Source organism: Callorhinus ursinus, unplaced genomic scaffold (genome assembly GCF_003265705.2).
Source record: "Callorhinus ursinus isolate GAN/ISIS: 27379988/994484 unplaced genomic scaffold, GSC_fseal_2.0 scaffold8, whole genome shotgun sequence".
NCBI classification, from domain to species: Eukaryota; Metazoa; Chordata; class Mammalia; order Carnivora; family Otariidae; genus Callorhinus; species Callorhinus ursinus.
In genome coordinates, this window is record NW_027397070.1 from 23,147,318 (window position 1) to 23,174,462 (window position 27,145).

General features: G+C 40.8%; 1 protein-coding gene across 3 annotated transcripts in view; it reads right to left on the minus strand.

Annotated features, from left to right (window-relative positions):
• The window catches only part of MDGA2 (MAM domain containing glycosylphosphatidylinositol anchor 2), a 799,761-nt gene extending 775,701 nt beyond the window's left edge, over window positions 1-24,060 (minus strand). The window contains exon 1 of one of the 3 annotated variants that reach the window (XM_073895162.1): window positions 22,238-24,060. In XM_073895162.1, coding sequence (XP_073751263.1) covers window positions 22,238-22,517 — 280 coding nt within the window. In that variant the 5' untranslated portion in view covers window positions 22,518-24,060. The remainder of the gene's footprint in view (window positions 1-22,237) is intronic. The other 2 variants (XM_073895160.1, XM_073895161.1) reach the window with 2 other exon arrangements.
• Between the last annotated feature and the right edge of the window lie 3,085 nt (window positions 24,061-27,145).

Genomic DNA, 27,145 nt, shown 5'->3' on the forward strand with positions numbered 1-27,145 from the left:
TTATGGGCATGATTATAAACTTCTTTGTCTCTTCAATATGAGTATATGTTCTTTGAGGACAAAGATCATTCTCATAATTCTTAGAATATTTTCCTGAATGTCTAGAAAGTAACACACTATGTCTAATAATGATTTGCTCAATGAACAATTGTAACCAAAAAAAAAAAAAAAAAGAACAATTAAGTACTAAACCATAATGCATTGAAAAACAAGTACAAGAAAAGCTCAAAGGACGGGATCTGAGTGGGCTAGTGTAGTCAGGGCAAGATCAATGGCAGACAGGACCAGAAATGGAAAGTGGATGCTTTTCCAGATTGAATAAGACTGGATGAATAAAATTACACAATGATCTCCACAGAACACATTTCAGAAGTATATTTCAACCTAAATGAAGTTTTCATATAATAGGCTACCTAATTTTCTGTTTTCATGTGTGTTCAATACTTTATTAAACCACCTTTAGACAAATTTTCTTTGGAATGCAAACAGAAATGGAGGAAAGATAACATATTTTAACCTAAAATTACACCAATAACAATTGTATCTAGAGCCACCATGTTAACAATGACGGTTTATCTATGTCTTCCAACCTCATGTGTTCTTCCTAGAACACTTAATTCTTTAGAAATATCAATACATTAGAAAATTTCTAAAATCAATTCTACAAAATATTTGCATACTCGTTGGATGACTTAATCATTATTTCTATAGTCCTAGTGATTCAGAGTAACTTTGGATTTTCACCAAAAGACCTATGTGGTAATTTGTTCTTCTTAAAGAATGAGGGGGAATGTGCGTAACATGGGAAAAACTTTCCTACTGTTAGTTATCCTGAGACTTTACTGACCACATCTATGACAAATTTTGAGTTCATTCATAAATCTATCCATTCATTCTCCAACCCCAATAAAATAACTGTTGTGTCAGGCAAACTACAAAGTGCTCTATGTAGCATAAATGGTGAACAAGTCAGAGCAGTCCTTGTCCTTCTGGGTCACCCAATTTAGTGGGGGAAGACACATATCAAACAAATTATTTCACAGATAAATGCAGAAATACATGAAAACCACTCAGATAAAATATACAAAGCTATGAGAGGCTTAACAGTGGGCTTAAATTTAAATCAAGTAGATGGTCATGGAGGGCTGCTCTCTCTATAATCTGATAATTGAAAAATCAGAATTAAGCAGAGAGGACTGGGAGAAAGAAGGGAAATGTGATGGTTAATTTTATGTGTAAACATGACTGGGTGGCCAGTTATTTGGTAAAACATTTTTGGGTGTTTCTGTGAAATTAACATTTAAACTGATAAAATGAGTAAAGCAGATGGTTCTCTCTAATATTGGTGGGCCATATCCAATCGGTTGAAGGCTTAACTAAAACAAAAGGCTACCCCCTCCCGCAAAATAAGAGGGAACTCCTCCTGTCTGACTGCCTTTATGGTGGAACATCAGTTTTTTCTTGCCTTCAGATACAAACTGAAACACTAGTTGTTTCTGTGTCTCAAGGCTCCTGGCCTTTGGACTGGAAGTATACCATCAGCTAAGTAAGTCTCCAGCTTACCAACTGCAGATCTTAGGACTTGTCAGCCTCCATAATCACATGAGCCAAATTCTTATAATAAATCTCTTACCCTATAGGGATAGATATAGATACAGATTTAGATACAGACATCCTACTGGTACTGCTTCTCTAAAGAATTCTGACTAATACAGGGGAGAAAATGTAAGAGCAAGAGATAAGCACATACAATGACTGTGAAGCAGGAAAGAGTTAATGCTGTTACAGGATGAAATAAAAACAATTATGTCTCCACCACAATGCATAGAGAAAGAAGTAATTCAAGATGAGGCTAGAGGTAGGCACAACTTAATATGTAAGGATGAGAGTAGAGTTCCAAAGTGATCTTCATCATGAAAAACTACAGAAAGGTTTTTAAAGTAAAGAAGGGATATCATCTGATTTATGTTTTCAAAAGTCATGCAGGCTTTATGTATGGATGAGTGTATGAAGGTATGGAGGTATATGAAGTTGGTAGGAGGTTGTTCACAGAAGTTGGGGGAGACCAGTTCAGAAACCAGTGCATCTACAGAGACAAAATATTAAAATGGCATGGATCAGAGTGGTGGCAAACCTGTTTTGCAGGTCTGATCTCCAACAAAGGCGAGAGACTGGTTACAGGGGCATAAAGGAGAGGCCAGGTCAAAATATGACTTCCAGATGGATGATATGAACAAGTGTATAGACACAGGTGACCTTTAATGAGAAGGGGAAGGCTGAGGAAAAAGATTTAGGCAAAGATCAAGAGTCCAACTTTTGACATATTAAAGGCATCAGCCTTTAAGCAACCTAAGTGGAAACGTGAATGCAGCAATTACCTATATTGGTCTGGAGCCCAGAACAAAGATCTAATATGGAGTACAAGTTTGAAAGTCATTAGACAGAGATGGTATTTAAAATGCCTAAGGCAACAGGGTACAGAGTGAGAAAAAAAAGAGGGACAAGGACAGAACTCTGAGAATCTGTAATATCTTGCAATTAAGAAGAGGAAGAAGTAGCTAAGGATACAGAGAAGCTTCATCTATGAAAGGGTTTTTTTTGTTAGAAAGTATTATTATTTTCCTTTCCTATAAAGTACTATTAGGACATCTCAAATTCTTTTGGAATAAGGAAAGTTATTTACAGGAAACTTAAATATGGCCAATATTCTTCTCATCTATTATTCCTGAGAACAAGAGTTTTATTTGACATAATAAATTATTCACAGAGAGACCTGAACTTTCATTATATATACATAACAACCAATAAAAGTATCAGATGACATATAAATGTTTTTGAATTATATATAAAGAAGACTAACTCCAATGGTGGGAAATTTACTGAGTAATTTTCCTTTATCTTCAAATATTAATTTATTCAACATTTATAATATTTATATGTTCTTAAATAAAATTAGACTTTGATTTGTAAGTGTAAAGTTTATAAAGATGGCATTAAAATTATTTCAAATTCATGTAATTATTTCTTGAGGGAAAACAAGTCCTGTCAAATACCAGCAAACCAGGAAAATGGAGGTTGTGTCAGAAAATAGTATCTTATAATTTTTTAATAACTTTAAAAATTGCAAAGATCTTTCTGACATCATACACACACACACACACACACACACACTTATCCAGAAATTGACTACTGATAGTGGAAAAAAAATATATCACTTTTAATTTTTTCAAAAATTTAAAATGAATAAGGACTATGACTCAATCTCAGAAATAAGGATCTCAAAAATCCCTAAAGAGTTGGCAGGTGTGGCCAACAAATTACCACACCACAAAGTCTGAGCCAGATTCAGGCTGAGAAGAAAGAGGTATTGTCTGACAGACCATCTTCTCTCCATTTTCATGTCCCTAGCTTCTAACAACCAATTCATGGAGCTATAGGTGGTAACGAGTGCTATCCTGGCAGATTCTTACTATCCAGTAAGAATCGTAGATGGATCCAAAAAAAAAAAAAAAATCTTACCATAAGAACTGAAATTGCCACAGTTAAGGTCCTTTAGAATAAAAAATCCATTTTCTATAGAACACAAAAAACATAAACAAGACAGCAGTTAACGAATTTCCCAGGAGAATAAAATTCGTTTATCAAGGTGAACACTGTGGAAGCAATAGATTTTTGCTGAGATTTGCTGAGATCGACGATGGAGATTGCCTGAGCTCCATGTAATTTTATCTATGTCTTACCTAGCTGACCTGAAATGATATACCAGAGGAAGATGTACAATGTCTCCAGTACTTGAGAGGTTAGAGTAAGTAGTTAATTACCAGGAGTACAATATTAGATGGTTATTTCTGGAAACTACCCATGCATTTGAGAAAGACAATGGGAAGCTGACATTAATTTTTTTTACTGTGTTTGGCAGAAAACTGCCTCTTCCCAAAGATGTCCACTTACTAATTTCCAGAAACTGTGACTATATTAGGTTGCATGTCAATAAGAAATTAAGGTTGCAGATGTAATTAAGGTTGCTAATTAGCTGACCTTAAAACAGAATATCCTAGATTATCAGGGTCGGACCAATGCAATCAGAGGGAGATGTGACTATGGAAGAAAGGAACAGAGAGATTCAACAGTACTAGCTTTAGAAATGAAAAAAATAGGCTAGGAGCCAAGATATAAGGGCCGGGCAAGGAAGTGGATTCTCCTTTAGAGCCTCTAGAAATCAACACAGCTCTGCCTTGATTTTAGCCCAGTGAGACCCATATCAGACTTCTGACCTACAGATCTATAAAAAAAACTGTATTGCTTTGAAGTACTAAGTTTCTGGTTATTTGTTACAACAGCAATAGAAAACCAATACAATCATCATGTTTAAAGTGAAATGTGAACACCAGAGAGACTCCTTGTCAGTAAATGAAAACAATCTCATTTCCTAAGAGAGTAAAAGAATCCTGAAGATCATGTCCAGAACTTAATTATAAGGTTAAGAGCTCTGGATACAGTTGAATTCATCTGGAAAGTGTGTAACATCAAAGTAAAGGGCTTAATTGAGAAGATGTGGAGCCCTGGAAATTCAGGAAATGAACATCATGTTTGCACTCAGCAATCTCAATCATCAGGCTCCCCTGGACTCTATGTGCCTACAGAAGTTGTACACCCCCTCCTGTCCAAGGCTAGTGCTTCCTGCTTCCTCCTTGAAGACAATTCAGATGACAATTCTCTGCAAGAGGACAAAAGCCCCACTCGGGATTTACCACCATGTCCTCTCCTGCCTAACAGGCCAATAACTAGGAGTAAGTCACAACTGGCTGGGGACACACAGAGCCTACAAACGGAGGAAAGCGACAATGGCTGACAAGAGTGACAGGACCTAGTGAACACTGCCCACAAAGTCAGTAGAGTAACTCTGGGACTGAGTCTGTGGATGCTGGGTCAACAGGGAATGGAACATAAAGTTGGATAACCAGAACCAATCCAGAGCAAACAGCAGTAAACTACCAGGCTGACTCAAACTATAAGTTTTTCATCCTCTGCCATAATATAGTCTGAAAGTATCTGAACTCACTGAACATTGTGTAAAATATTACATTAATCCCTTATATCAATAACATTCTATTAAGTGGGCCAAACAAGCAAAATGTGGCAAGTTCTTTACAGGCCTTGGTAAGACACATGTGATCAGAGGATAGAAAACAAACACCTTATCAGTGAAAGTTTTAGGGGTCTAAGGCCTCAGTAATGCAAGGACAACTCTTCCAAAGAAAGACTTATTGCATCCCACGTTGCTTATCAATAAGAAGGAAGCAAAATCCCTACCAGGACTCTTGATTCAGGAGGGATAGATCCCTGCCAGAAACTACTCTCACCTACTTACCACATGTCACACGATACTGGTTGGAATACAGGCTAGGCAAATCAAAGACTTTACAGAAGGAACAAGTTGCACTGAAGAAATCCTGAAGCTTGGGCCATATGACCCCACAAACTCCATGATATTAGAAGTATTTTTGGTGGGAGAAGTCACCATGTAGAGTTCATGGCAAGCCCCAGAAAGACAATCACAACATAGACACCTAAGGTTTTTGAGCAAGCCCATGCCATTTGCAATAGAGAATTAGAAATCATTTGAAAATTAGTTTATGATGTACTACTGTGCCTTGTTTAGGCAGAATGCCTGACCATAGGCTATTATTATAAGCTAGATTTTGTCAGTTAAGTCATACAAGATCAAGCAGGTCCAGTAGCAATCCATTATTAGGTGAAAATGGTCCATCTGAGACTCAGCACCTGAGTATACAGAGAATACACAAGTAAGTTAGACCCCTGCATCTACTGCATTGACCCTGGGTAAAAAGCACTGGCTCATTACCCTCAAATCATACCCATGACTTCATGAAAAGTCCCATATAACCACCAAGTCCAATAATGTTCCACAGATGGGTTGGCTCGGTATGTGGCACAAACTAAAAAGGTACTGCACCTGCCCTGAAGCTCCACTAAGGGATGTCTTCAAAGCCAGCAAAAAAGGGAAATTCACTCAATAGGCAGAGCTTCAGGAATCATAACACTTTGTGTGGAAAGAAAGGTGGCTGGAGAATACACACACACACTCACACGCACTTTGACAGTAGTGCATAAGTTGGCTGGCTGGTTGGATGGAGGCCTGGAAATAGAAATAACAGAATATCAGCAACAATAACTAAGGGGAAGAGACATGCAAATGTACCTATGCAAATGGGCATAAAGTCCACAGATCTCTGTCTTGCATGTTATTGCCCCCAACCGTGTATCCACCATGAAAGGGGCATGTGGCATACTGCATTTTCTAAAGAAGCCTGTAACAGTTTCTCTAATCCCAGAAATCCTTCTTCTAATGTGAACATGACACTATTCCTATCAAGTGGTAGGATCTATATTCCCTTCCTTTCAAGCTAGGTGGATCTTTGTCTCTGCCTCAAACAACAGAGTTCCATAGAATTGATGTATGTGACCTCCCAGACAAGACCAAGAAACCACTTCTACCTTCCTGAGATACATGCTCTTAAAATTCAGCCCCCATGCTTGTGATGAAGCCCAAACTATGAGAGAGCTCATATGGAGAGGTCACTTACAGGTATTCCATCTGCCAACCCAGCTGAGGTCTCAGCTGCCAGCCAGAATCAACTACCTCGCATGTGAGTGATGTGTCCAGATGGTTCCAGTCTCCAGATGTCAAGTAATCCTCTGCTTTCAAGTCTTCCCAGGTAAGGGGCCAGAAACTATGGGGCAAAGATAAGTCATTCTGGCTGTCCTTTGTATGAATCCCTGGCCCACACAATCCAGGAACATAACAAAAAGGCTGTTTTATACCACTAAGTTGGGATGGTTTTTTACAGAGCAATAGTAATTAGAGTAAGGCAATAAACAGCCTAATAGACAGAATGACTTGACCAGTTGACATCAGTCAGCTTGCCATCAGTCACCACAGTATTGGTTCAATAGGTGCCAAGAAGGAAGCAGCCATAGAGAAATATATGACGATACACATATACCGAGCAACAGAGGCTCCCTTTCATCAAGGCTTATCTAGCTACTGCCACTGCTAAGTGTCCAACTGACCAGTAAGATGGACCCTGATATACACCATTCCTGAAGGAGAATAACCAGTCTTTTGGTGGTAATTGACTACATTGCATCCTGTTCATACATGAAGGAACAGAGTCATCCTGATTAGAACTGACATATATTCTGGGTATGGGTTTATCTTGACTGCCTAAAGGGTGTCTGCAAGCACCTCAATCCAAGATCTCTCAATATATGCAATCCACCCAAACAGGAGCCCTCATAAAATTGCACTAAACAAAGGGACCCACTGAAGAGAATAAAAAGGTGTAATAATGAGTATATGATCATAAAATCCACTGGTTCTATTACATCATGTGCCACTCAAAAGCTATTGGCCTGACAGAATAACAGAACAGCCTTTTGAAAGAGCAGCTGATATAGCAGTTTGAAGACAATGTCCTCAGCGGACTGGAGCACCACATGCTCAGGATCTGGTATAAACCTAAATTAATGACCATTATGTGGAGCTGCATCCCTAGTAAATAGAATACACAAGTCCAAGAGCCCCATTTAACTTCATTCCTAGTAACCTACATGGGGTAACTGTGCTTTCGGTCTCCGTAATTCTAAATTCTGTGTGGCTAAGACGTCCTGGTCCCCAGAGGGGGAACACTTCCCCCAGGGACAAGAGCAAGAGCTTTGAACTCCTATGACTATTGCCAGCTAGCCACTGTGGGCTAAAGACAAATAAGCCAAGAAAGGAGACATCTCTCACACAGAGATAATTAACGCTGATTGCTAAGAAAAGACAAGACTGCTGTAACACAATGTGAGGAGGGAAGATGACCTCTGATACCCAGAGACCCGCTTAAATATCTGTTTACGCTCCCCTACTGATTCTGAAAGCAAAATGACTAATGCAGTATCTGTAGAAGCAGCCTGAGATGTGCATCGTGACCAGGATCCCAGGCCCTTCCTGGTCACTTCAGAGCTGCTAGCTGGTGGCGGGGGGGGGGGGGGGGGGGGGGGGCGGGGGTTCTAAAAGGGGTGGTAGAAAAGAGGGTGATGAATGTCAGGAGTGGTTCTGAGATCCGGCACAGCAGCACGGGCTGAAGTTGATTACACTAACTTTTTTCTTATGTTTCCTTAAGAAAAGAAACTTGCTTCTAGAGGACAGTTCCCCAATAGGATGAACTCTCATAAGCAACCAAATACAAACACCATAAAGAGTGACATCTAGAAAATGTGATGCATCATTCAGAATCCCTTCTACATGAAAACACCCATTCTCCCAGCTTCTGAGAGTATTACCTGATGATTGCTTCCAGTTGAGTTCCTCCCAGGATTTGCCTTCAACCAAAGGGAGCCACCTCACCCAGAGGCAGCGAACATCGAACGACTAGTAGAAAACTGGGTACAAAGGACGTTTCCTCTATCTGGGACACCTCTGAAGGTCCATCCCAACTTCAGAGTACCCATCAGCTCAGCTTAGGGCTCTGTTGCAACTGAATGATAGTTCAACTTCTCCCTCTATTCAATCTAGGCTCCCTCCCTCCCTTATAGGTGTTGTTCCCAAGAGTACTCCCTAATGAACCATGTGCATGTAAGTTTTCCTCTCTGTTCATTTCCTAGGGAAGCCAAACTCTGACATGTAAACACCTCATCCTGCCTGGATCCGTCCTACTGGTTCCCATGACCTTGGCCCAAATATCTCCTGTAAGAACAATGAATCTATTCCAGTGCATTCTGCCTATTTCTAGGCCAATACTATGACCAGGCTATACCAGTTCCTCCCCATGCTATCTGAAATCTAAGCCCCCAGAGCAGCACACAGTAGTATGTCGGAAGTTTGCTTTAACGGTTTTCATTTATTTGCTTTATCAATAACTTCCCATCTATAGAAATGCTGAATCTTTAATTAATAATGAGCAAACCTCTGCAATGCCATGGTGATTGTTGGGAGGATAACAGCTATGTACAATGAATGAGAAGCACTCAACAGTTAAGCCACCAGAAAATATTCTTAGAGCAATCTTAGAATAATCTTTGAAAACATCTAGACGTTAGCTTTTCTCACAACTAAAGATATTTAAATGGCATTTTCAGATTCACAAGTTATCTCAGCCTTTATTTTGTTTAAGAATCTTTATCCCAGCTTTTTTAGACTTTTATCTGAATGATTAGTTAATATTATATAGTATTAAAATAAATGATAAACTGTAACATATAGAAGCACTTAAATCTCAGGTATATAATTTTATACCTCATTCATTAAGACACTATCCACCTTCATCCAAAATAAAGTATGTATCTAAAGGATCACAAAACACAAAAATCTGAAGTGGAGAAAGACAAAAACAGGGTGTACTATCTTCTGTTAAGTACTCCCAAATATAGTGTTAAATGTGTGAGGTAGTAAAAACATAAAATCTATGATTAAACTCTTTTGAACTTTGATTTGACTCATCTTTGACTCTATTCCTTTACAGAGGCTTACAGTTTAATTTGAGATTCTTAGATCATAAAATACATGGGGTGTGTTAGAGCATGCGACTTTGATTTCAGAGTTGTGAGTTCAAGCCCCATGTTGTGGGTAGAGTTTACTTAAAAACAAACAAACAAAACAAAGAAACTTTAAAAAAAAAGATCACAAAACACATGATGGCCCACTCCATTTGACAATATTATCATAATTTTCAGTGTGCAAAAAGTCGTATTATCTCAAGAGTTTCAAGCATCTGGCTCAGGTATGAAGAAGTCACTGTTTACAGAAAAATTCACTAAATTAATGTTTCTCCATGTTCTTAAAAGGTTTGACTTGAAAATACAACAAAAGCAACACAGTCATACTCCAGAAAGAATTAATGAATTAACAAAATGTGAACGTATAATGAACTTCAGGGCATTGCTCTTTGCAGCCAGACTGAATTAAGAGTTAAAGTTCCCAAGGCTCCATTGCCTCTGAAAATTTAGGGGGTGATTATCGGTTAAAGAAAACATCAGCTGCTTAGAAATGCATGGCACTACAGCCGAATATAATACCTTTCCTGTTCTCTCTTGAAATGGTTTCCTATCGAAGCAGTTTCTGTATCAATCACACAATAGCCAGAATGGTACAGGGTTATACTATATGACACAATCACTGCATTCAAAAAGCATAGGAAAAAAATGGCTTTTATGGCAGCAAATGCTGTAGCTAAAAGCCTAAAACAAATCACAAAACTGCACTAATGTGTAAGCTTTGAGGTTTGAGGAACTGGCAGCTAAGAGAAGGACAGAGCTTGCAATCAACTGTCCTCTTGAGCACAACAAGATTTTCAAGAAAAGGAACCCGCTGATATAGTCCCCTCAATTAACTCAGCGCGAAAAATGCCCAAGCAACACCCTGAGGGAACTCAAGGCAAAATCAGGCCAAATATGACATTTAACTATCAATCTTACCAAGGCCAGTGATTGTTAATCAGCCTGGGGATAAAATAGAGTAGTACACTTGACAGTGGTTATTTTTTATAAGCACATGCCTACTATTTTACATGGAAGAAAAGAACTACTTCTGCAGAATATCTAGTAGAGTCATGTCTTCATTTTTACAGGTCACTAATTATGAATAAGCTTAAAATATCCTATCAGTCCAAAAATAAATTATGCCAAAGAGAGCCCTCAGTATGGGCATTTCAGTTCTAAAAAGAAAGGGGAAAAAAATTCAAATTATAAATTCTAACCTTCTTTTCTAAGAAAGAAAACTGTACGATATAAAATGCTGACATTAGCTACCTATATATTTTTCTCAGGCAAAAAGCTAGAATTTATCATCCAATTTGCATTTCAAATATATACTGTTTGAGATAAGTTTCATGCATGGAACAAAATGAGCTAGCTAACTTGCATGTTTTAATCATAGTAAGTTATAAACACATACATACATGAATGTAACTTAATGATACACACAAGTATACAAATACTTATTTTTACATGTACTTCATATCTAATTCCAAATTTAGTCACCAGTAACTATCCGATGCTTATTTAATTTCTCATCCATCTCAAAGACTGGAGTATAGCACAACATATATAAAACTCCTAGTACAAGGTGTGGCAACAGTACGCACTTAATAAGTGGCAATTATTCTATGAAAAAAATACTATATCCTATTTTTTATTATTTTTCAATAATAGAAGGAGAAAGAAGGCAGATAATCCAAGTTACTTAAATTTAGTTTATGGACAAATTTTACTATCCTCATTTGAATACAGGTATGTCTGATGCTCTAAAAGCTCACTAGAAAAAGGGGAAAAGACCTACTATAAACAACTGGCTAACAGACAAGAGGGATGGTCTTCTCAGTACACCAGTAACACTGGGCTTGAAGTGTATTCATCACTGTATTGGAAATAAAATAAACTGCATGTGTAGTGTTGTTATGCAGCTAAGAAACACTGCTCTTCTATCAGTTGCAAAAAATAGAAGGAAAGAGAAGTAATGTGAGCTTCTAGAGGTAATATGGTAAACTGGTGAACAATAAGAACATGAAAGTATCACAAAAGGATATTTAAAAACAAAATGAAAGTTAGGTAAGAGATTGCATGCCCTGTTGTCAACACTGAATCAGCATCACCTTTGCAAGGGAAGCTGGAAAGCCACCCAATTCCTCCCGGTTAATCTAAAGTGTAGCTACTAACCCAGGACATCCACTCTATGAATATACAAACACACTCACACATACACACATACTTAAATACAGTTAATATATGTGAATATATTTTTAGAGCATATACATATATACTCTGCATATAAATATATATTTGTAGTGTGTGTATATCTATTTATATCTAGATAGGACACAGATTGATAGATAAGATTCTTTAGCCATTCTCTGAAACTGGAGAGGTGGTTAATCATAAAGTTTTCAAAGTACTTCTTTGCATAAGTAAGCTTATAGATCTGAGGCATTAACAAGTGAGTTTTTAATGATGACAGAAAACTAAAAACTTATATGCTTTTGGAAATGGTAACCCAAATCACATATAATTAGAATAGAGTTCAACAGTAAAATTACAAAATCACAGTGAGCAGAAAGAAGGCCACTTTCAACCCCAGCTGCTGCAACTGGAGGGATGTTTGCAGTGAAGCACAGGAAATAATCAGAGAATAAGTAGCCTCTGAATAAAAAGGCTGCAGCCCATTGGGAGATATTCTTATCTTAGGTAAAGAATGGGAAATTTCCAAACCCCAGTCTTCGCAGTGATGATGTCATCATGTAGCTTACAATATTGCAGAGAATGGTCATAATGGAAGAGAGTTGTATCTCCTATGCAATTATACATAGATCAATCTATGCATGATAAAGTAAGAACAAATGAGCCAAAGACTGAGCTTTGATTAATTGTGAAGACTGAAAACTTTAAAATTCATATAGCAGCTCTGTACAGGGAAAGGGGACAGGTGGAATAGTCCAGTATGAACAATGCACCAGATGATATATATAAGTGAATAAAAGAATAAGGGGAGAATCACAATAACAGTGTAGAATAACCATGAAAAACAAGGAGCAAGTTCAAAAGCAGGATAAAAATATTAACTATACCGCCTGTTGATAAGAACTTCATTAATTCTGAAATACTGAAGTAAGACTGACAATGCCAAAACTACACAAAACTACACATCAGTTAAATCTCTGCACACTACAGAATCTACTGTATGTATTCGCTGATAGTGACTTCCTTCACAAAGCCAGTATTGTTCATTCCACATAAGAGGGAAAATTATTCTCAACTAATAATTTTATTGTCTATTTAAAGTCCTGAGAAAATATGCCTTTTGGTTTTGTTACAGAGATACCTGACCAATGTTCCCAAAAAATATCTAACCAATATCCTGGCGCTCAAATGACTAGCCTAATTAATTTTCCTGTCTAGTTATATGAACAGGGATTATTGACGTGAACTACATATCACCCTCAGAAACACAGGGTTTGCCAAGTATAATTAAAATGCATTATGTAGAAAAATGTTTTCTTATATATGTAGCTGTCACAGTTTAATGTTGAAAAGATTCTAGCCTTTTCAGTTAATGCTAAAGATTTTTTTTTTTTAAATGATTAGTTGAGTAGGTGAGAAGCAGCAGTTTTGGTCACTTTTGGATCAAAATTAGATGCTACACAATAAATATGTGATAGCCTCATTTTATAATTTACTCTCATTTTCCCTGTTTTTATTCATACACTATCAAATATTTATAGTTTTACAAATAATTCCTACTTTTTTCCTAGTTTACATTTATAGACTGCTAATTTTCAATTAGTCTCAAAATGACAGGACATTAGGAATATTCTTGCTCTTTGATACAAAAGCAAAATTTATATATACATTTGAATACACATATGTAAATAAACTCATAAAGCTTAGGTTACACTAATATTGAGTGGAGCTCTTAAATGAGGGGGGATAGGAGCTTCTCACTGCCACCCCCCCCCCCAGTAAGGAGCAGAAGGAGAAATTCCAGGTTTATGCAGATTGAGAGAAGGAGATTAGCCTGAAGAGCAATATCAGCTACATGTGCATACAGGATGCAGTATCAAGTAGCATTTGCATGCACAGGTTAATATTAGATATACTGTTTTAAAATATACTACTTATTTTCTGCTAGGCTGACACACTGGAATATTTTTTCCAGAAAAAATTACTTGCTCTCTGTTACCCTCTAGCCCCTTATGCTGTTCTAAGAACCAAATGGCCGTCCTGTTATGAGGTCCAATTGCTAGAGCACCTGAGTATACTTTCTTAAGAAGATGGGGAACACTTTCCATGTACTTTCCCTCTATCCCAGGTATAAAAAAGCAACCATACATTTTTATTCTTGCCTTCCTTTAAGTAACAGTAAGAGTTTACTAGATGTGGAAACTAATGAATAGAAAATTAAGATTTTTGTCTATGGTCACCCAGTAAAGCAACAGCTGAACAAGAAGCAAGCCCAAGCTGACACAGTTTTCTACCACATTTGTGCTGCTTTGCACAAGGATAAAAAACAATAATGAAAGCACATACCTCTCTTTTCATAAAGGCAATGCATTCATCTCCCAGGCTATACATTTGTAAAAATCAACATGATATTTCAAGTCATTCTGGACCCACAGTCCACTGCTTCTAAGTAGTAAGCACTCTAAAAAAGGCTGTGAAAAGTCTTTTGACTTTAACTCCAAGAAGAGCTGCTGTGTAGGTTCAAAGCTTCCTGTGGTTGCCTAGAATTGGGAAGGGCTCAGTATTCCCCAGGAACTTCAAACACAACTGTCTTATCTTCTAATGAGCAGGCAATCGGCTTCAAACTGAATAAACCCCAAATCCTGGTGGACCCAAATGTCTGAGCAAGTTCTAGAGTATCACACAATGGAATTTATTTTCCATACTTACAGACTTCTGTGGGGGATGGGAGAGGTTAAATGACAGATAACATCTTTCTAGTTGGGGCATACTTTGGAGAAATAGCTTAGGCTTTCTTAGATATACATTCTAGAGTTATTTTTCTTTCTGCACCACCATTCCTCCAGCTGGGATCCATGCTGTACCAGTGTCCTTTCTTCTTTGTTACCTGTATTATGCCAACCCACTTTAAAGGCTCAACTTACCACGTATCAGCTTTTTCAAGTTTCCTCAAACCATGACACCCATTGCTCTCTCTTGTTTAGGAACAAACATATATTTCTCATAGTCTTACTTTGTTTTCCATTTAGCTTTATCTCTACACAGCTATATGTGTTATCCACAGCAGTTACACATTAATTTGTTGACTGAATTTCCAGAACTTACCTGACATCTGCCCATAATCTGTGCAGAATTCCCACTGGCCATAGTCTCTGAGAAGTTGCATACCTTCCTCAGATTTTCTATCCTTTTCAGAATACACACAGGAGCCTCCTCCTCTTCAGGAGGAAATCTACCTGAGGCAAGGTATGGACTCAGTATCCAGGTCTACTCAGAATAACAAATAGAATGCCCTGATGCTTAATCTGTGACTCTCTCTCCTTATGTACCTGAGTCATACAATTAATTAGCAGGCAGGATAATCTGGTCCACAGGGACTGCAGGCTCTATTTAAGAGTTCCTCATCTTTCCCTTTCAGATCAGAAAAATCACCCTGAAGACGTTCTTCTGTCAAATAGCAAGCATTTTATTTCTTCTGTTTGAACAGAAGTTCTGATTACTTTAGAAAAAAATGATTTTGCTTTCACCATTACTTAAAGGGCAGATACAGTTTTCTAACAGCATTTTCAGGCTGACATCCTATTTTCTACTTACCTCTTTGAGCTCTCAGCTGGCTTTTGTGCTGTCCTTTAGGACTCTGGGAGGCCTGGCTATGAACCAACCTTTCCTCTTTCAGAAAGACATGTTTCCCTTTCCACGGAATCATTCAATTATTTTTATCCCTCCCATTCTCATTGCACAAAATAAGACAAAAAATATGCTGCTTGTAGATATGGTAACATGTCACATGCTTGACCCCATCTGTCAAGCACACAGCAATCTTTAGTATAGCTTTGAGTGGGAACAGTAAGAAACTGATGTCTCTTATTTTTATGAAAAGTTATGGAGGTAGCACAGTAAAAGACAAAAAGAATAAGTTACATCATAATTTGCAGTTCCCTTGCTCCTACCTAATAATATGTATTTAATTAATATATTTATAGTTAAATGTGTAATAGACCAAAAACACGTTCTTAATATTTGAAATCCATTTCTGTGATTATAAACCAGCAAGGAATGCACGATTTGTCTGATGAAGTGAAAATCATCTTCTTATTGAATTCAACCAATGATATCAACAGAAAAGGAAATAAAGTGTTTTAAAACCAAGATTAGAAAAGGCATACTATCTTGGAAAAGTAGTAAGAAACTAATAATACAAAGAGCTTAACTGGGATCAGTACAAGGTGGTAGAGTTAAGAAAGAAATGGAACTGTATTGTATAAAATGGAAAATAAGTGCATGCCCCAATAATGGAGCGTGAGGGACTCTAAAGAAATCTCACAGCAACATACAACCACCATTTGACTGTCGTAACATATCTTAAATTAGTGGGAAGATTCAATGACATCTTAAAGTCTCTTCTCACTTAGAACTTTATGATTGTATAGGCCCAAAATTTATTAATTGGATTTGAAAATAAAAACAGGATACAGTTTTCTATGAATGCAATCATTTCTTCAGTCTGCTGTAAGTAGTATATTTACACTGACACTCACCGAGACAAAGAAATGAAATTTCATTTGTGGTACTGTTCAGTGAACAGCAATTACAACGAAGCTGAAAATGTTCACCCTATTCATACTTGAAATGCACTCAATGTAATACTTTTCTTGTCTTTCCAAAATAGCCAAAAAGGAGCGCAAGACATGCTCCAATTTAGCTCAGACCTGATAGCACATACCCTTAGTTTACTGCAGCTGCTAAAGAGCACCAGCCTCAATACCAGGACCAGGTGGTTATATTTGCTATTTGCCTTTGCCTTTGTAGGTTACAAGGCTTAAAATCAACTCTTTCAAGACTCTTCCCAAAGCACGAGCACCAGGCCAAATAATGTGAATGACGAATCACCTCTACAGCTGGAAAGCAACCCAGGACCACAGTTCCTAACACTGTCTTAAAAAGACATAAACCGAACTCATAAGTCTCATGCTGGTAAGTCCCATCTCCATGAGTCCTACCACAATCAAATCAAAACAGTAAGTTTTAAAAGAATACAGAGCATGTTTTTTCAGAAAAGTTCACTTGTACCCTGCTTCTCAAAGAAGATTTAAGATGGTTCACCTTATAAAACAAAAACCAAAATAATTCTACAGTATCAATAGGAAGAGTCAGAACTAGAGACAATAAAATCAAGCCAAGAAATCAAGATCATGAAAAATGTCTTCCTTGGATTTCTTTTGTGACATCTATTCACCAGTACTTCATCTCTAAATGTTTACCTCTGATTCTTAATTATCTGAACCCTGGAATCCTTTCTGACGTATTCTCTAGAAAATGATTCCTTAGGCTTGATGTACAACCTGCCTAGTCTAAAATACTTAATAGCCCACTTAAGGACTTTTCTAGGGATTTATAAGACATGAGCAAGTAATACCATATAAAATAATCTGCCCATTTTGCATGCGAATTCTCAGTAACATGGCCACAAGGATGACTCTGAATGGACAAAAATAATCCCGATAACAAAGGACAGCTCACTTTTCCTCATGATGGTGGCCAAGGTGCTGACGTGACAATAGTAGTCTGTGAATGTGTATGAGCATGTAGAGACAGTGGGGTGAGGAATGGGAAGACAAAAAAGAGCTGACTATACGTAGTAGAGCTTTAGATTGATTTTTTTTTTTCAGCAACACTTATTAAAGTCATATCCCCCTCTCTTCCCGGGCTTCCCAGGCTGACACCCTAAATATGTGTTCAGTCAAAAGCAGTATATGATATAACAGGGTCTCTCCACACTCAAACTGGACAAAAATCACAATTCAATGCACTTGGGATAACTCTGCCATGAGGATGGCAATATCCTGGGACTGGATGTAATGGTCAACAGACATTCCAGAGCAACCTTATCCTTTGGGTAAATCTGTCCATTCAGATTCAACCCACTGTCTGAAATAACTTCCAGACCCTTCCTTTCCCCTTATTCCCTGATTCTCAATTCCACCAACTCTTTTCTATACAGCTACTGCCTGGGTGTCATTCCTAAATTATATATTAATTGATATTACTGGAATTGAGTGAATACAGTATGTTGGATAAACTTATCTATTTATTGCTTCCAGCACATCCTGGGAGCTATTTATAAAGGGTGCATTAACCATTTCAGGATACCTAGTCATTGGCTGATTTAGCTCCCATTAAAAACTACTCAGACTTAGACTTTTGTTTTTCATTTGTAGATTTGTCTTGTGCTAATGCATTTATAATCTTTTATGAGCCTCCCTGGAAATTAAGGGCATGATGGGTCAGAAGTAAAAATACAGTGTGTAGCAACAGAGCTATTTTTTTCTTTTTTAGCAAAACAACTGAGAAGTTTATGGGAAGTTTATGGGAGATACGATTCTCAATATGATGCCTTACCAACAGGATCTCTAGAAACACAGTTTGGGAGTGCCTGGGTGGCTCAGTAGGTTAAGCATCTGACTCTTGATTTCGACTCAGGTCAGGATCTCAGGGTCATGAGATAGAGCCTCATGTCCCACTCCGAGCTCAGCACAAAGTCTACCTCAGATTCTCTCTCACCTCTCTCCCTTGGCTCCTCTCCCCACTCTGCTAAATATATAAAATCTTTAAAACAAAAAGAAAAGAAAACATAGTTAAACAGCCCAATTTATGATGCAGAATAACTTACAAAGAAAACTTTTAAAACTAGGAAAATGCTTTAGATCACTTGACTCTAGGTCTTTCAGTTAAGTATACACATAGCTAAGGTTTATCATGACCCTTGATGCTATGTTTAATCAGTTATCCTAAACCTAATACAAGGCAAGTCCAACAAAATAATGCCAAAAATGGATACCATTTCATTGTTCATTTAATGACTTTGGTTTTCAGTGTAAGTAAAATTAAAATTAAAACAAAACACTAAAATCCCAAGAGTATTCTGAGGAAAAATTCTCAATGCAAATAACTTTCTAAAAGTCAAGAAAGTAAAATCTATAACTCAAGAAAAATGGACTTCAAAAACTACACAAATACAGATATCTCCAAATGACTATTATCCATCAAAATAGTTAGCAGTTGTTTTAGGAAGTCCACATCAAATTTTCTGATGCTGCTCGATTACAAAGAATTCTTTTTCTGCAATCTTCCTTTCAGAAGTGTTTTCAAACAATTTATATCACTGTAATGCCATTTCTGATACAGAGTATTTAAGAAATAAACAGGAAAAACGTCAGTTTTTAAGTGCCTTTTTAAAAATGACATCAGAATTATTGGTGGAGGGTAGGGTAGACAGACATATAAATTGGAGGATAATCTCCGTTACCCAAACGTCACATATATGCAAACCTCAGCCATTGTGCAGTTAGTTTGCTAAGCAATGTCCCTAGATAAATGACAATAAATTCGTAGGTCTATAGCATAAACTTTTACACATAAGTACTGCACATGGTGCCAAGCTGAGCACAAGAGAAAGATTACAGTAACTCAAAACAATTATCATCTGTGCCTTAAAACAAATATTCTGTTACAAAAAAAAAAAAAAAAGAAATTGAATTACTAAACCATGAAGTTAATTTGAGGCTACAATGATATAATTTTGCTTGAATTACATATAATTTTTACTTCTTCTTTAACCTGGCTTCCAGAAGACAATATTAAGAAATAATACTTTGTGTGTGACATGAATGGTTTTACATTAGCAAATACAAAGGGATAAAGGGATACAGATTTTTATGGTAGCAAAGTTCCTATGTAGGTCTTTAAACTCTGTTTATAATTGCCCTGTTTTATTTATTTATTTATTATTTTCAAGGCTCTTCATGTAAAATGTTCAAAACACATCTATAACCTTACACTAACTCTTCTATGTCCTTTTCACAATTGATCAATATTTTATACCTAAATAAAAATAAACTGTTCTCTTCACTACAAACACTTTCACAAATAAAATTCAAACTACTTTAGATTAAGAAAGGTCATGATTTACAAAGTCAAAGCAATGGAATTTGAAGTCCATACTGGTGGTTCTCAGACTTCAGCAAGCCTCGCAGTCATTGCTGGGTCCCACACTGAGAATTTCTGATTTAGAAAGTCTGGTGGGGGGGAGGGTTGAAAATTTGCATTTCTAACAAGTTTCCAGGTGACGCTGATGCTGAAGGTTAGAGGTTCCCACTGTGAGAACCTAACTTGTGCTAAGACATATTTAAAAAGTAACACATAAATATATTTGTTCACCCACCTAATAGCTGTGGCATTTATAAAGACCAGGGATGCTGATTAATTTTCACACAAAACCCATTCTACTCCAATGCCTAATATCCACATCAATATTAAAAGAAAACAGAGAAAAAAAAAAGCCACCACTTTCATCACAATGATCAGTTCAGTAGCAGAACTGCCTCCCCCTTTGTTGTTAAGCAACATGGACATTATCTCAATGCAAATGTTTTCTACTTATCTCCACTCCTAGATCTTACCCTTTTCCCCTGCCCAACATGAAACTTGCCAGGACAATAATCTGAATGACAAAAAGTGACAGGAAACTGGTACCATGCCTTTCTAATCCAGACAGTTCTAGCACGTTCTGTCCCCCAATCTTTCTAACTTCTCATTATCTCCTACACACACACACACACACACACACACACACACACACACACACACAGTTCGTGGTTTGTTTGTTTTTTTTAATCCTTTTAGCTGGGATGGTCAGAACAAATGGAAGAGAAAAGACTTAGACATGGGATAAAAGGAATCCAGACTCCCCCACACTAAAGAATAGCTCCTCGAAAAGGCTCAATCTCCAGCATTCCTCCATCCCTAGAATCGTAGCCACTCTCAGATGCTCAGGGATATCAGAGTCCAGCAGAAGTCAAAAGAGCAGTAAATGAATTCCTGCCTTCCTCAATGCCCCACCTCCTGCTGTCAGCCAAGCAATAAGATCCACCTGGAGTCTCAACATCTCTCTTATACACACATACCACCACCACCACCACGACCACCATCAGGCAAGTTCTCTTTCATTTGGGAAAGAGGGGGTGGGTAGGGACAGGAAATTAAAATGTGTATAAGTGGGAGAAAGTGAAATTTCCTGGCCCATGCCAAAAAGGGAACTAGGAAGACAGGAAAGGGGAGTGGCAGATGGAGCGCCCCACTCCAGACACCCTCCGGACCACCCCCACCCACTGCTCAGCCCAGGAAGAACAGAGTGGAGACAGTAAAGGCTCCCTTCAGATCTCCCACATCCTTTCCCAAGCAGCTGCCCAGGTCACACTCCACATTCCCAGAGAGTTTGAGTATTCAAGGTCCCCCTGCACCCACACCCTCTTGCAGTAAGTTCTAAGGTCTGCAGGGAGAGCTCTGACATTTCCACAAACACTCATGCCCTTTGCCCCAGGACAGCCATTGACCTAGCACTGCAGTGCTGGGGTCCAAACCCCCAAAGCGATAGATACCAAAGGCAGGAGGTTGATTTCCAGCACACATGGACCCTAGGGGACTTGTGGGAGAGTCTTGGCCTGCTGTACTCTCAAGAGCTGTTCTCCTAACCTCCCTACCATACCTTTGAGATCACAAAAGTTATGTTCCCTTTGTGGCACTGCCTGCTTGTCCCAGGAAAAGACGCACATTTCACACAGGGCCTGGGTGTGTGTGTGAGTGTATCTTTCATTCCGGAAGCCAAGGGTGCCAACTGCTGACAGGCAAAGGAACCTGGGACTGCTCTTGAGGACTTAAAAATCTCCAAATTAACAAGCTCGCCCTTCTCTCGGTCCCAACCCGCCCAGACTGCGTTTTCCAGAGAACTGAGGTTGTGTTCCTGTTGCAGCGAGCCGGTGTCCTGCCCCGGAGCCGAGACGCGCGGACTTCGCCATCCGTTCATTCATGCATTTGCTCATCCATTCACATAAGCATGTCCCTTAATTGTGTCTGGCACCGGGAATCTTGCCTGCTATTTTCCCCTCCCCAAGTCAGTATTCATGGCAACGCTGGTGCAGGACGCAACTCAACTGTCACCCCACTTCCTGAGCCGGAAAATCAAGTCACAGAGGCATTCACCAAAAAAAAAAAAAAAAAAAGGAAAAGGTGGAGAGAAGGAGGAGGCGGGAGACGGAGACGGATGGGAAGCTCACTGGGGTCACATTCGAAGCTTCCCTTCAGGGGAAACCGCGGCACCGACACAGCGGCAATGCAAGGAGCCAAATCATTATTAAGTCAAAGACTGCTAGAGCTCCGCTCCCCAGAGGGGATAAATCAAGTGCAAAGCCACTCGTTCGCAAGAGTGCAATGTTGCCGGCTCGACCCAACTCCCAGCCCCAGCCGAGGCGCTGGGGGAGCGGCTCGCAGCCCAATCCGCAGCGCGCTCGCTGCCTCCTTACCGCTCCCAATAACGTGATGAAGTGTAAATCAAATACCACGCCGGGAGGGGCCCCGGAACGGTGCGAGTCGTGCATTTTCGCTCGCCAGCCTATCTTAACTAAGAATCACAAGGTCACGATAGCGTCGCGATTCCACTCACCGTATACTCCTTGGCCGGAGATCCCCTCCAGGAGGACTGTCAGCAGCCACACGAGACCGTACACTAAATCCATCTTCACGTGAACATGAACATATCCAGCCCAGGGGGGACGCGGCGGGACCTTCCGGAGGCCGGCGGCTAGCCGAGCGCGCTCCAGTCGCGCCCGGGCCGAGCCGAGGTACCCGGGAACCGCTCGCCGAAGAAGAAAGCGCCGTCCGTCCGTCCTTCCCCGGCGGCGGCCGTGAGCGGAGCGCAGGAGCCCCGCACACCCCACACTCATACACACACACACACACACACACACACACACACACACACCCACAACACGGTACCCTGACACACACACACACACGCACGCCGCACTCACACCGGGCGCCTGGGAAAATCGCAGACGCCGGGGAGGAGCAGGGGGCGTGCTGGGAAGGGGGCCGTGAGGCGAAGTGTTCTTCAGGGGAGCTAGCTCGAGTCTCCGCAGCGACGGCGGCGGCGGCGCGCTGGGCTGCCAGCGGGCGCGGGCCAGGGGCCGGGGGTGCCGAGCGGTGCGAGCCTGACGCGCGCAGCCACGGAGCAGGAAGTGGCCTCTGACTCGGGGCACTGAGCAGGGGCTTCCTTGCCTGGGTTCGCCTTTACAAAGTAACTCGCGAAGGTCCCCGGAGCAGCGTCAAGCGGCGGCAGCGGCCCGCCCGCCCGCAGTCCGGAGCCCCCAGCCCTGCTGTCTTGCCTTCCCCCATTCCATCAGTTGCCATTGCAACGCCAATCCTGTTACACGATACAGGCTCGCATCGCCGAGCGGGGAGAGGAGGAAGAGGAGGAGGAAGAGGAGGAGTGGGGCTAAGGGGACGGGGGTGGGGAGGAAGGGATGGGAGGAGGGGGGAGGAGGAGAGGGACCGACGAGGAGCAGAGTGTGCGTCTGGAGCTCTCTCGGGCACCAGCCTCAGCCGCCGCCGCCGCCGCCGCCGCCACCACCACCACCACCACCACCGTTCTCCAAAATAGCCTTTAGCGCCCTGCCAGCGAAGAGGGGGCTCCGGGCGGCCGCACCAATTCCAGGAGCCGAAAGCAGAGTCCAGGCACCACCACTTGCGAAAGAGGGAGAATGCCAAGCAGAGACCGGATCCGCACACACGTCTACGCGTGCCCACCGGCACCTCGCGCGTCCTCTTCGTTTCCGCGCCGCCCCCGCCAGGTGGAGGGGTGGGGGCGGGCGGGACAGGCGGGAGTTTAGAGCAGGGAGCCGCTGAAGGGGTTCCCCGCCTGGGCTAACGTAGTGCTGGCATCCAGAGGTGAACGCGGGAGCGGCCGCCTGAGGAGGACACCCGGCTGCGTGGCCGCCGGTCGGGCCCCAGCTGCGGCAGAGGTGCCGGGCCGAGCGGCGGAGCGCCCAGGGCTCGACGCCCGCCGGAATCCCTGGGTGTGCGCGGGGGTGCGCGCCGCGGAGGCGAGAGGAGGAGGTGGAGGAGGAGGGCGAAGCCGAGAGCGGGCGGACGGGCTGCCTGGCTGCCAGAGGGGTAGGCTGTGTGTGGTCACGTTGTGCGCTACGTGCTGAGAGCGCGAGCTGCTAGCCGCAGCTGGGCGACGTCAAAGCCGGGTGCGCAGCTCAGCCGCCTGCCTCCGCGCCTCCTCTGCCTCCCCTTCTCCGCCTTCGCTCTGCCTGCTTGTGTCAGCCGAGGAGCTTATCAGTATGGACAGCGCCGAGAGGCTCCGCGAGGCCGGCGGCATCCGGCCTCCAGCTTTCCCCACCGAGGCCCTCCCCGGACTCTCTGGGAGCTCCGCGGCGGCCGACCACCGTTATCATGCCTGATGCCGCCGTTTGCGCTTGCACGCGGAAGGGCCGGCTACCACCCTAGACCAGGGTAATTACAGCACACTATCTCCTCTCCGTCGCCCAAGGTCTTCCGGGACCCGTTCCGCTTGACTAGAGGGCAGAACAGGCCACAGCACTTGCAAGTGGCTTCGTTTCTTCCCCCATTTCCGTCCTTTTAAATGGAAATGTCATCGTGGCAATGAGGTGTCTCTCCTCTCTAGGGGAGATGGGAGTTCAGAGCTTAGTTTATTTAATATACAACGTCTCAAACTAAAGTTAGCTGCTTTGAAAATCTTTTCTCTTTTGTGAAAGACAGACTCTCATTGGGGCAGAGCTAGCTAGCTCTGATATTGGGGTTAAGAAATTCATACTTACAAAAGGATTAGAAAATTCGAGGCATCTTTAATTTACACTGGAGCGAGTAGAAATACTTAACCAAATTTTGATAGGGAATATAGTTGTAGTTTGTGATTTGTTTTTATAACCACAGTAATTAGTGCTTCCTGCGTGCAATTCACTTTCTTGAATATATTCTTCACTATTCAAACAGCATATGGATAGGGAAGTGATTAAAATAGCTAAAACGTGCATTTATACATGTGTAACAAAAGTAATTGCTATGGAGAGAATCTGGAGCATAGTATTCATTTATCTGTTCCCATAATAGATTAGCATAATATACTGCATTTCCCTCTGTCCCTGCTACTTCTGCTGTGGGGAGGGAACTCCAAGCACTAGAAAATGAATAGTCCCCATTGTTTCCACCAAGGTCCTTTAACTCAACTAAATGAATTATGTATATTATCTTTATAGGGTGTGACCTAGTGCTTACCCTCTGGGTTTCCAAGATAGGAGGAACCAAGAATGTTGAGAGGGTCCCGATGGATGCCTCACATACTGTTGAGGACCCCTTCTTTATGAAATGCCACTGTCATGGATGGAATTAAGTATCATTTTAGAAGTAAAACTCTGTGGCATTTCTGAAGAGAATGGCGTTCACTAGTCATTTGTGTAGGGAGGGTGGGGGGTAGAAATTGTCTTAAGTTTCTGAAGATCTGTCTTTTAAAAGTAAATAATTACTGCATAGTACAGCACAGCAGCTTCAAGGGATAGTAAACTGCAACTCTCCGATGGCAGCTCACGATGTGTATTGTCTATGAGGCACTTCCAGATTTTAGCTGCTCATGTTCTGCAAATAGCACTTCACCTGCGAATTGGCACTGTCCTCTTTTTTGGGAGGGGCACTCTTATTTATGGAATCCTAGGCTCGTTGAGTGTTTGCAGGACTCTAGATTGAAATACCTTATTATCCCAGAATCTCAGTGTATCGCATTTACTAAAGAATCCAGACTAAGTAACGATCCCTAATAGAGAATGTTTTCCTTAACCTTCAACATTAGGACATAAGATTCAGGAACTCAGGGCCTTTATTTTCCTTGTGCCCAGCTCTGCCTAGGGAAGTACCATATACCCATTTACTATTTGGAGCTTGGAGAGAAGTTAGAGAACCTGGACATTGTAGAATTTATTTCAGTTGAGGAAATAGCCAGGTGTATCTACTCTGGGCCAGGCCTAATTCTGGATACCAGACATTCAAAAATATATGAAACAGAATCCCTTCCTTTAAGAAACACACATAGTGCACAGGGTGTATTGGTCAACACATGCACCACTACTTCTGTTGACACTATGAGTATTATATAAATAAACAAAGTCCCAGGGCGCTAGGTGGCAAATTTTACATGCAGCCATTAATTGGCTAACATGGCAGTGAGAATAAAAATTGCACTGGATTTAATTTTTTTTTTTTTTTTTTTTTTTTTTTTTTTTAGTTCCAATGAAAATACTGGATGGATAACTTACGGAAACAAATGGCCAGTTCAACCAATCAAGGTATTTTTTTTTTCTGCTTGAAATTCAACATTTTTTTAATCTGCCCTGACCAACCCAGCATGATGTATTCAGCCACACCTAGCATTAGCTACTAAGGGCCTCCAGGTGGTGAGCCTGAGCTGAGGCTTAAGGACTGGCAGGGAGATGGTTTATCAGAGAGGAGAGGAGTTCTAGAAGACAGGTCCAAAGGCTACAGTGAAATCAGACCCAGGACACTCTGTAGCCCAATTAGAGAAGTTTCCTATAGGAGCAGTGTAAATAACTTTATGGAGTACCAGCTTCTTGGATTTTGCACTGTGAATCTGGATGTGGCATAGAGCCCAAAGGAATCCCACATTGCATTATTGCCAGGGCCCACTTAAGAGTATTCTTCTGTCTACCAGGAGCAGCAATGAACACTTAATCATTTGTGATTACAGGGCCATGAAAATTTAGGGGCTCTCCTCTGACAACCCTAATTACCTTAATAACATGTTATAGTTTTATTTACTATGGTTTATTTTTCATTCCTATCTCCATCTTCCAGTATGAGCGTGACATTCCAACCTAGGTAACATGAGAGAGGCAATGTCATGGAGGGAATCAGGGCTTGGTACAAGATACACCCAAGATAGTGGGACAGAGAGAAGAAAAACTAGTAACTCAGGAGATACAGCTGAGTAGGGCAAAGTCAGAAGATCAGTGGTAAATCTGTCCTTTCTTTCTAACCTAGCCTCTTCCCACAAGGCAAATACCAGGTCTTGTGTATTTTTATAGTTACTCCCTGTTTTCCCCACTGGTCCTTTAAATCACATATACGCTATTCCCTGTCTGTTTATAAAACCAAACAAGATTGTAGAAATCATCAGGGGTATAGAGATAATCTTTCAGAAATTGTACACCCTAACCTGTTGCCCCATACTTCCTTGTGCTTGCTTTATTTTTTTTGATCACTGATTCCTGGTTTATATCACAGCTTATTGGGACCATATAACCCACTCTGAATCATACCTCAGTTGTCTGTGTATATGGGCCCCCAGCTTAATCCTTTGCTAAATCTACTTCTGATATTTCCAAAATCTGTTAAGGCAAGCTCCATTTTTCTGTGGCTCAGACATGAATGTGAGACCCCAAACTATCACTTCCTCAATGGACTTCCCAATGGACCAGTTCTCTTTAAAGCTAACCCAGATTATAATAAAGTCCGATTAAACCCTACAATGGAACATTCC